General features: G+C 35.6%; 2 protein-coding genes and 1 pseudogene across 3 annotated transcripts; 1 reads left to right on the top strand and 2 right to left on the bottom strand.

Moving 5' to 3' along the window:
* Nucleotides 1-40: 40 nt before the first annotated feature.
* On the top strand, nucleotides 41-2,492 carry LOC128031632 (putative deoxyribonuclease TATDN3; annotated as a pseudogene).
* Nucleotides 2,316-7,003, bottom strand: LOC128031631 (zinc transporter 2-like). The gene is made up of 8 exons (XM_052619932.1): nucleotides 6,492-7,003; nucleotides 6,228-6,412; nucleotides 5,974-6,120; nucleotides 5,065-5,218; nucleotides 4,823-4,985; nucleotides 3,920-4,025; nucleotides 3,707-3,841; nucleotides 2,316-2,461 (listed from the first exon to the last, which is right to left on the bottom strand). Exons 1-8 carry the CDS (start codon nucleotides 6,539-6,541, stop codon nucleotides 2,316-2,318), a joined length of 1,086 nt encoding a protein of 361 aa, XP_052475892.1. The 5' UTR covers nucleotides 6,542-7,003.
* A 276-nt stretch (nucleotides 7,004-7,279) lies between these two features.
* On the bottom strand, nucleotides 7,280-11,069 carry dnajc5gb (DnaJ (Hsp40) homolog, subfamily C, member 5 gamma b). Of its 2 annotated transcripts, XM_052620250.1 has the most exons (7): nucleotides 10,904-11,069; nucleotides 10,346-10,479; nucleotides 10,045-10,258; nucleotides 9,251-9,407; nucleotides 9,091-9,147; nucleotides 8,619-8,660; nucleotides 7,280-8,491 (listed from the first exon to the last, which is right to left on the bottom strand). In XM_052620250.1, exons 2-7 carry the CDS (start codon nucleotides 10,456-10,458, stop codon nucleotides 8,439-8,441), a joined length of 636 nt encoding a protein of 211 aa, XP_052476210.1. In that variant the 5' UTR covers nucleotides 10,459-10,479; nucleotides 10,904-11,069; the 3' UTR covers nucleotides 7,280-8,438. The 2 variants fall into 2 exon arrangements, with proteins under 2 accessions (XP_052476210.1, XP_052476211.1); XM_052620251.1 differs by lacking the exon at nucleotides 8,619-8,660.
* Nucleotides 11,070-11,196: the final 127 nt, after the last annotated feature.

The following is an 11,196-nucleotide window of genomic DNA, read 5'->3' as shown; positions in this document are numbered from 1 at the left end:
ACGCTCGATGACCTAATTAATATTTATGATATAAAACTTCCCCTTTGTAGTATGCCGTCAAATCCGGTTACGCTTTTTACATGTCTGCCGATCTGTTGTTGTTAACGGTCTTAAAACTATAAACCCATGCAAGGATATATCGACTGTCACTGTCATATATCTGCCGAGGATTTTGACAGCGTAAGAGAAACAGGTGGAAGGTTCATTCAATAATACTATGCAACTGTGTTAGGAGTTCCTTAATGAATTTGTTTTATATTTTAGGACATTGATGATGTCATTCAGGAGTCTAAAAAGGTATCTCTGTTAGTCTGTATTCTCTTTTAGGATGTTGTTATATTAAGAGTGCAATAATATTGTTGCATTTTTAGGCTGGGCTTGTTGCCCTTCTTGCAGTAGCAGAGCACGCTGGTGAATTTGAGAAAATCATACAGCTCTCACAAAGGTATATCTGATATCTTAGTACAGCATATCTTTTAGCAAACTCTATATAAAGTGGTGCATATAAAGACAAAATTATTTGATTTACTGTCGTACACCTGACACTGTTTCCTTTTTTTCTAACCCGCAGGATTTAGATGCAGCATTACCACTGATCGAGAAATACAAAGAGCACATTGTGGCTATTGGTGAGGTTAGACATATATTGTATGTCTAACTAGTTGTTATTTGTGGGTTATAGATAGAGAATAGACTTATGTAGTAGATAGGAATAGTTTATTGCATTACTTGCTTACCAATGCATCCTCCGCTGTCAAAATGAGATGTTATGATGTTTTGTGTATCATCATGTACAGGTTGGCCTGGATTTCATGCAACGTGTAGTCAACAATGATGCTGGGAAAGACGGTCAGAGACAGGTGCTCATTCGACAGGCTGAAATGGCAAAACTGTTAAATCTGCCTCTGTACGTGTCACTCTTCTAGATGTGTGTTTTTATCCTAATAATATCATGGTCTTTCACATAGCACTGTTTTTGGTCTATTAGGAATGTACACTCAAGATCTGCTGGAAGACCAACCATCCATCTTCTGAAGGAGTTGGGTATGCATAACAAAACAATGCATTGTTGCATAAATTGGTTGCTCTTTACAATCATGGCATTCTTTTTTCAGGTTTAGAGAATGCACTTCTTCATGCTTTTGACGGAAGACCTTCGGTTGCGATGGAGGGTGTAAAAGCTGGTTATTTTTTCTCAATACCTCCATCCATTATCAGAAGCGATCAGGTAAACCTAACCTACGTTTAGGTCTGTTTACAGTATGTGCTCTACTAATAGACATACTACTAAACAGCAATAATATCATATCAAAACTTCTACTTCAGACATTCTCTCAACCTAATTCATAGTTTTGTTAATTAGTGCATATATATATATATATATATATATATATATATATATATATATATATATATATGTATAAATGACACAATTATTGTCTACCAACTAATTTTGAGCATTTAAAAAGGAGCTTTTACAAAAAATGCCATGAGAAACAAATTCACTTAAATGTGTCCAAACTTGAAACTGGTAGTGCATATCTGTGCAGAATCTAGTCACGCATCACATGTTTGTCCACCTTTCACACGAAGCAGAAGCTGGTGAAGCAGGTTTCTCTGTAGAGCATGTGTTTAGAGACGGATTCTCCTGCGCTCGGGCCTGAAAAGCAGGTACGGTGCATTACATAAATGATCCAATGTTTCTGAAGTGTATTAACTTCTGTGGTTTTACTCTAGGTGAGGAATGTACCTAGGAATATCAGCATCGGTGCCGAATATATTTCGAAAATCAAAGGTGTTCCCTTGGAGAAGGTCATGGAGGTCACTACCCAGAATGCCCTGCACCTCTTCCCCAAATTGAAAATATTTATCAAAGCTTGACATTAAAAGAGTCCTCTTTTGTTTTTTGGCAAGTTTTTTTTTTTTGTGTGCAGAATGTCATGCTTATTTTCAATTATTTATGTTAAGAGTGTGAAGATTAATGCCGTTTATCAGTGGATTATTATGTATGTTGGGTTCGAAACAATTATTTTCATCAGTGTTCCTTTAAATTTTCACCACATTGTGTAATAAATATATTGAAAATGTCAAAAAATATTACTTTATGAACACTTCATAATCATGTCATTGTCATGCTTTATGACAAAACGTGTGCCTTAGAAAAACTGTAATATATGCTCTTAGGTTTACATTCATATATTCATTCAAAGAGTATGCCAGACCTACATTTCACTTGCTTGTTGTATGTCATATAACTTGTATGTGACTTCTTGAATTAACCTGTGTAGATTAATATGAGAAGCTAAAATCATATGTTAGTCCATCAGGTCCTGGCACTGTAAGCAATCAGCCATGACATCTGTGTGTGTCTCCATCTGAATGGTGATATTGCAGAATCTGTATTCTTTCTGGAGTAGTCTGGTCATGTCTTTCAGCACGGTCTGTGGGTTGGTTTGCTCATCTAGAAAATAAAGCATTCATTTGGGTTAAAAGATTTCTGATATTAGAAAACACAATTTACTAGTTCAGTGACAATACATTTTTAAAACACATTTTTGTAACTGTGGGTTCCATGTATTTTATTATTAATTATGATGTTTGCAGTGAAACTGACCCTAACTGGTTTTGATACAATTCACCAAAATAACACTTTAAATAGTAAATCGTGACAATTGGAAATGGCAAACAGATCAAAAATATAACTTTACAAAAATAAATATGGGACCATATACTTTAGGCCGATTCAGTTATTACTTTTATAGCATTATTATTTTCAAATTTGTGGAGAAAAGCCGCAAAGCGGAGCAAACTGACGTAAAGCCCCCTGGAGCACAATAAGCGCCACACTGCCCCCTGCTGGCGGACTCCACAATTACTCCTGACCTCTATAAAATATTTTAGTGCAAGGATGGTGGAACCAGGTTCATTACCCCTGAACAAATATTCAAAAAAATTAATTATAAAATTACAGTAACTACCACAAATGTGATTACTTTAATTTACAAAATTAACTGTTGTGACGCTCACACACTCTTCAAAACTATCTCTTCTCTTATTAATCCGCCTCCACCTTCTCCGCCATCGACTCTTACAGCTGACAAATTAGACAAGAACCATCAGTGATCAATTCTCTAAACCGCAGACTGAGGATAACTAATGCACACTATCTCTCCTCCTTCTCTCCATTCTCAGAGACGAACGTTTTCAAACTTATCCTGTCCAATCATCCTACTACTTGTCCACCCGATCCGATACACATCCTTCAAGCGATTTCTTCTTCAGTCATACCTTTACATACTCACATTACTCACAAACTCCTCTCTTCACTGGGGAACATTTCCCTCCAGAAGTTTGTGCTCTGCAAGTGAATGACGCCTTGTGGTGCCAATTACTCTCACGGAGTCACTGAGTCTTTACTCATTTTCAAAAAACATCAAACATCAAAAAACACTTACCTTTTCATTTCTTATATATCATATTCTCCTGACTACGTGTTCTGTGCTAGACTGACTGAGACTTGTCATGGCACTTGTATACTGTTGTTGCTCTCTTGTTGGTCTGATTGCTTCTATTGTTCTCATTTGTAAGTTGCTTTGGATAAAAGTGTCTGCTAAATGATTAAATGTAAATGTAATGTAAAATAGAAAAAAGAGGCTGGTCTCCCAATGGTATTTGTGTGTGCATTTGAATGTGTACTTTGACCTACCTATGACCACGTGCACAGAGAGCTGGGTTTCGCTCGCGGTGAGAGCCCACATGTGCAGACTGTGTGTTGATTTGACTCCACACACTGACAGGAGAACATCTTTCACAGAGTCAAAGTCAACACCACGCGGGATTCCTTTAGATGAAACATCAACCTTCAGCTGATTTTTCAACCATCTGGGAATTTACATCTGCAGATCAATCAAACACTTGCCTTCCATGAGTATTCTGAAGATGTCTTTCAGGATGGTGAATGTTGTTCCAAGCACAAATAACGAAAACAGAAAAGTACAAATAGGATCTGCTATTTTCCATTCAGGCTGTTTAGACAGAGGAACAAAAGTTATGCATGTATATTATGTTTTATTGCATATTCTTTTTTTTTTTTTTTTCAGTGGTAAAAAAAGGCCTGCTTTTCCACCACTGAATAAACAAGGTAAATAATAAAATCAACGAATAAAGGAGTTTATATCACAATTTGCAAGTTTGTTACATGAATTCTGAGAGGGAAAAAACAATCAAAATTGCGAGAAATAAAGGTTTATGTATTGCAATTGCATGTTTTTGCATCGGAGACTTTATGTCTCACAAAAGTCATAATTGTGAGATTAAAAAGATGCAATTACTTTAATTTGTTATGGAAATTGGCTTACACAGTTTTCCAAACTGATGAAAAGCTAGTAATAAAAATGTAAAGTAAAAAATAAATAAATAAATAAAAACACACCAATAAAGATGAAATATTTTGTAATATATTTGAATGTGGTTTTAAAATGATTGAAATATTAACATTAATATTTTAGGTTAAAGAAGTTTAACCGAAAAAAAGTTTGGGAACCTCTGCATTGAATAATGAAATATAAAAACAAGTGACGTATATTTGACATTCATAGTTAATAATCAAGCTTATTTACTGATGATCAACATCTGTGTGGACTTGAGGTGCACTGAATTCATCCTGTACATCCTCTAAAACAAGCTGATTCAAGCACAAATGAAGAAGAAAAATAATGTTGAACTGAAAACATCCTGCAGCATTTGAGACACTTGATCTGATGAATCACATTCACACGTGTGAAAGTACTTTTGTATGTCAATAATGGTAAAGTATACAAACCCTGAAGTAGATGATGGTGGCAGCCAGCAGCACACCTAAACTCTGCAGTAAATCTCCCAGCACGTGAATGAAAGCGGCCCTCACGCTGGTGTTACTGTGCTCTTCTGAGAGACTGTGACTGTGAGAGTGACGGACCGGAGACTGATGGAGAATGAATGCCAAACTGATGGAGACACACGTGAAAACACTGTACAAGAAGATGCCAACAAACACTACTAATGAAATCAAACAGCATCACTCACAAGATGTTGAGCACTACAGCGCATGCAGCTGTGATCATCATGATATCACTGTGAATCTCATAATCATCACTGATGAGCCTCTGAACGGCAAAGAGAACAAGAACCACCGTCACTGTCCAGATGGACAGAACAGACAGAAGAGCCCCTAAAACCTCTGGACGAAACAAATGACAGAAACACCGTGGAACAGTCATGAGGCAAAAGTTTGGACTCATTAAGATTGTTAGTGTTTCTGAGAGAAGTGACTGCAATCATCGTATAAAAGTGATTTTATGAAATATTACTACAACTGTTTTATGTGATTATATTTTAAAATGTAATAATTTTTTTTAATTTTCAGTAGCTATAACTTCAGTGTCACATGATCCTTTAGAAATCATTTTAATAATACGCTGATTTGCTGCTCATGAAACATTTCTGATTATCATCAATGTTGAAAACAAATCTGTCCTGCTTCATATCTGTAGAAACTTTCATTTTGAATTAAGAAAAGATACTTTTATTGAGCGAGGTTGCATTAAATTGATAACAAGTGACAGTAAAGACACTTATAATGTTACAAAAGATTTATATTTCGAATGTTGCTCTTGAGAACTTTCTATTCAGCAGAAGAAAAAAATTAGCACAGTTTCCACAAAAATACCAAGCAGTAAAAACATTATTATTAATAAAACCGTTTCTTTAGCAGAAAATCAGTATATTAGAATGATTTCTGAAGAATCATGTGACTCTGAAGACTGGAGTAATGATGCTGAAAATTCAGCTGGGCATCACAGAAATAAATTACACTTAAATATTCAAATAGAAAACATTGTATTAATATTTTCACAAAACAGTTTTTACTGTATTTACAATCACATAAATGCAGCCGTGGTAAGCATTCCTTTGCACGTGCATATAAATAAACACCTGATCGATGCCATCCAAAGGTCAGATGTTTGGATGGTGGCCTAGAGGAAATCCACAACGAAAAGAGACTGATCGAAATACTGCCAAAGTCAGTGAGAAGATGTGCAGCATCGGTCATTATAGCAAGACTGTGAGCAGCGTAACCACCTGCAAGAGCAGAACATCAACACAAAAGTCTTAAATGCATCGAAAGGGAACAGTGAGTTCATGCCCATCTGCAGGTTATACATTAGAGCATGTCCTTCTCTTCTCACCAATGACTTCTCCGATCATGAAGATCAAGCACACAGCACACGTGATGAGTAACTTCCTCCGGGCCTGTGTTTTGCCCTGCTGCTTCAAGTGTGTTTCTTTCAGACTGTGACAATGAAACGCTCGAGTGTCATGTTTACACTCAAACTGAGGGCTGAGGCATTCCTCCTCCGAATTATCCAGAAGACTAAAAGAAACAGAATGAAGAAATCTAGATCAAACACTTCAAACCAGTCCGATTGATTAACTGAATATGAGAGACTTACCCCAGAAGTTCTAGCGAGTTCTTCAAGGTCTCGTCCTCCAAGTTCATCATGGAGACAATTACCAAACAATTATTGCAATAAATCCTGCTTGTAGTAACAGGACTGAGCAAGTCGTAAGTTTTAAAACAGTTTGTAGATTAACTTAAATGAAATCTCAATTTTGCCGTTGGACTAAAGCCATATGCTGTTTGACACCCTGCTGTTATAACGTGTCAGAAAAATGTGTTGGTGCAGTGAAACCATGTTTAGATTTCGTCAAGGTCACACTGCAAAGCTAGCGATAAAGAAAAGAAAAAACTGGAGGGTTTGGAAAACAGATGCTCACGTTTGCACATGACATTACAGCTAACAGGGAAACTTCTCAGAACAGGCAAGGTCATTTTTTAACAAACGTTCTTCAAGTAAAGTTCACAAAATGTTTGTTTAAAGTTATCTGGTCTCTAATAGTGCAATCCAAATGTTAGCACAAAAACACTATTTAAACATTATCCATGGAACGTTTCTCTGAATCATTTCAGCATGTACATTTTCTAATGTTTTTTAAATGTTACTACTTGTTATAGATGGTCTAGACAACTTCCAAAAGCAACATTTCCATAATGTTTGCAAAATTGAATTGAAAATGCTGTTTTTATTTCACATTCACATTACCGAGAATAAACCTTTTGAACATTCAGAAGTAACGTTGGCAAGACATTATTAAAGCATATTTAGTTTTGCTTGCATATAGAGCAATGTCACTGCTGTACAGATTCACATAAAGAAACCCACATTAAAACTTGAGCAGATGCAGTAATTGACAATATTTATTCATCTCTCATTATTTCACATAGAAATCATGCAGAAATCATAGAATTTCAATTATAAACAAAACTTTTATACACACAGAAACTCAGGCAAAACCATCCCTGAGGCTGTGTAATATTACCACAATAAACAAAACATTCACCTGCTTTATCACCAGTGAGACATGATTTCAGTGGTCTGAACACCTGTCTTAATGATCATACTGCATAATGCTCATTATTTATACATTCGCTTGAATCTTAAAAAAAAAAAATCTACATAATACCAAATTAGGTTTGCTTGTAACGGTAGCAAAATAAACCATCCATGTTTATGTGCATAGACAGATAAGAAAAGACTTATTCCTTATCATCTATTTGATCCTTAATGACTTCACATTGTACAAATACAGTATTAACAGTAACTTTATGTTCTCAAGAATTACTGATGTGACATGCACAAAATGCATTTATTAGGTTTCACTGGAAAAGCACGGTTTAACATTTACACAGTGTAGGAGTTAAATATATTAAATCAAGCAAAGCAATGAATCTGGTGTTGTTATATAAACAGAACATTTTTATGGTTTTTCTTCAGGCTGACTTTTTTTGTGCAAGATATGTTTGATTGTACTCTAAAAGTCATTTAAAGCAACTGTATGTACATTTTTAGCTTGAAATATCAGTTTCCAAATCATTCTGGCTTTAGTTTCTATCCAAACATCTGTTTAAGTTGGTACGAAATGTTGCGAAAACAATGAAATGCTTTATGACAGCAACAAATGCATGTACTGTATTCAGTGACCCACTGTAGGACAGTGATATATTTACGCGAACTCAACTGTAGGGGGATCCAAAGTTGCAAAAACACACAAAACTACATACAGCTGCTTTAAATGGCGCATCAATGAAGCATTACAATATAAAGTGTCTCTGTAATAAAAATCATGAGACATTCAAGCAACCAAAACGCGATTATAAAATGATGTAAACAAAAATAGCATTATATGTGGAGGTCAAATGAGCCACAAACCGCACAGGCACTGTGTAATACAAACCACTGACGCTCAAACACATTTCTAGAGCACTGTCCTCATTTCCACAGCAGCCAGAAACAGGGAAGGTTCAGTCTCCTTAACAAGTCTGGAGGTTGTTGTTTGCTCTATTCATGCGCCTCGTGTACATCTGGAGTGATCAGTAAAGAAGTGTCTCCATCTGCACGACAACACAGCAAAATAACCAAACTCAGAATCTGAAATTTAATGCCATTTTGTTGCCTAAAAGTACATCACATCACACAGAATATAATGTGCTATTGCTAATAACTGGTGCTGATATTCACCTGAGTTTTTAGGAATAGGCATTCCTACAATCACAGAGCTTTCTGTAAAACAACACAACGAAAGTAATAGTTAAGCAATAGAAACCAAATAAGAAGAGTTACTTCAGTGACCAATAAGTGTTTGATAATTGATGAATTGCACTATTTATATGATAATTCCATTATATTTATACACTGCCATTTGGGGGTTCATCTCACCAAGGATGCATGTATTCGATTAAAAATACAGTAAATGTACTGCTAAAAACAGTAATATTCTGGAAAATATATTTCAATTTAAAATAACGCTTTTCTATTTTATTTTAATTTCAAATGCAATTTATTCATGTGATGCAAACTGAATTTTCAAATGTCTTTACCTTCACTTTTTATCAATTTAATGCGTCCTTGCTGAATAAAAGTATTAGAAAAAATCTTACTGACCCCTTACTGTACTATCTATCTGTTCATCCATAATGCATATGTTGTTCACCTGAATTTCCAGGTGCAGGACTGGGAATAGGCTGTCCTATTATTACTGTGTCATTGCCTGTAAATCATAAAAAAATACAGTGATTTGCATGATTTACATAGCTCTGTTCTTTATATATGGTAAGCTTGTGTTTGCAGTCTCCACAGCTCCTGCTCCTCACCTCTGTTCTGCTCCTCTGACATCTCCGCCTCCAGCACATCTGGATCCACATAGTGGCCATTGTCTTCGCTCTCCGAAACGGCACATTTACCACAACAGCAGCAACAGCAGCATAAGCAGCAGCAACATGTGAAGATCATTCCCAATCCTAGGAGCGCCTGAACCGAAAAATAGAAAACAACTGAGATTACACCACTCGTCATCACATTTGCTGAATGAAATCTAGTAATGGTTTCTAACACATTTTTGCTTTCAACAACTATTACTTCAATTCTCATCTGATTTTTAATGTGCATGAATGATTCTGATGCCTACTCTATTTCAAGGTTAAAATAATGGCCAGTGACAGGAAAATGCATACATCAGCCAGATGTTTTCTGCTACATCTTACATTTTACTGCATCCAAGCAGGAACTGACAGATTTTGTTTTGACATTAAATGGAATATTTGAACATATTTTTCAACTCCTGAAGTTAAATGCATCATTCTAAATACTTATTTTTGTCATTAAAACCAAAGATTTTGACATTTGATGCTTTTGTTATTTTGGTAAAACTGAAAAATCGTCATTATTTTGTCAAAAAAAAAAAACAAAAAAAAAACTTAACCGTCGTGATCGAACGCTTTTATTAATCATTTTGAACTCTGAACTCTAAAATATTAGGATTTTTTTTCAAGATGCAATGCTATTGTGGTGTACATTTCACCCTGTTCTTGACTTTTATTATTTACATTTTATATACAGTAAAAGTAGAAATAAAAACAAATAAGAAATATACACACAAACTACTCACTTTAAACCAGCATTTGGACATGAGGAAGTAGTATTTAACGCCCTCCTCTCCGAACTGGTCCGCGGCGTAGAGGCCCATGGAGCCATATTCGTCGTAGATCTGTCGTTTGGTTTCGTCGTTGAGGATGGTGTTGGCATTGTTGATCTCTTTAAACTTGTCCGCTGCTTCAGGGTTGTTGGGGTTCTTGTCTGGGTGATACTTCAGTGCCAGTTTCCTTATGGTGGGGATTTATAAAACATAGCCTTTAGAGGGAATTTGCATTTGTGATTTCTTGATGAACATAAACTATTAACCATAAAACCTGTATGCTTTCTTAATATCTTCAGATGAAGCTCCTTTCTCCAAGCCTAATGTTTGGTATAAACTCTCTCCAGCTCGGGAAAGCTTGCGTTGAGGTCGGCTTGAATCTGTCATCGTTAAATTCTGCTAAAAATACTAGAGATTGAAGATGAAGATAGTCATTATGCCATCCTTTCTTATAGTCAAAATATGTTTTTATTCTTATATGAATGTATTTGGACACTTATGCCTTATTAAAAAATGAATGCCACTGCATTAGTTAAAATACATTACATAAAAGATATTAAGTAATAATAACAATGACATGTAGACTATGACCTAGGAGTCCGAATAGGGCTATATGTGCATACAGTACATTGAAAAAACACAACCAAAACAAAGATGATTCCATTTCCTTATCCATTTAAAAACATATTAAGTATAGAGAACTACATTACTAAAGCATTTTATATTTTCTTTTCATTAGACTGGCGCTGATTTGAGCTCAGGCTTGTTGAGATCATCTCCTGACAGAGAACTAATAATTAACTAATGATAATCAATGAAATCAATCACATACCGTTTACGAAAAGAAGCTGTAGTCGAGTTTTAATAAAGTTAAGCGTGTATTCATTTTTACTACTATTTACAGCTTTTAAACGGCGGTGAAGTGAAGTGGAGTCATCGATCTTGAGCAGAAGTTTAGACCAGGAAGTAGGAAATAAACTTTCTCCTACGTCAAGTACGAAAGCTCAGTGTCAGAGAGCAGCGCGGGATCTGTTTTATAATCCGGCGCGCCTCGTTCGAAACGTTCTCAGAACACTGGCTAACGTTCTCTCAACGTTATAAACAAACGTCCTTACAGCGTTAAAA

Source organism: Carassius gibelio, chromosome A17, assembly GCF_023724105.1.
Source record: "Carassius gibelio isolate Cgi1373 ecotype wild population from Czech Republic chromosome A17, carGib1.2-hapl.c, whole genome shotgun sequence".
Lineage (NCBI taxonomy): Eukaryota > Metazoa > Chordata > Actinopteri > Cypriniformes > Cyprinidae > Carassius > Carassius gibelio.
Note: the sequence above shows the minus strand (reverse complement) of the source record. Positions and strands in the feature narration are given on the sequence as shown.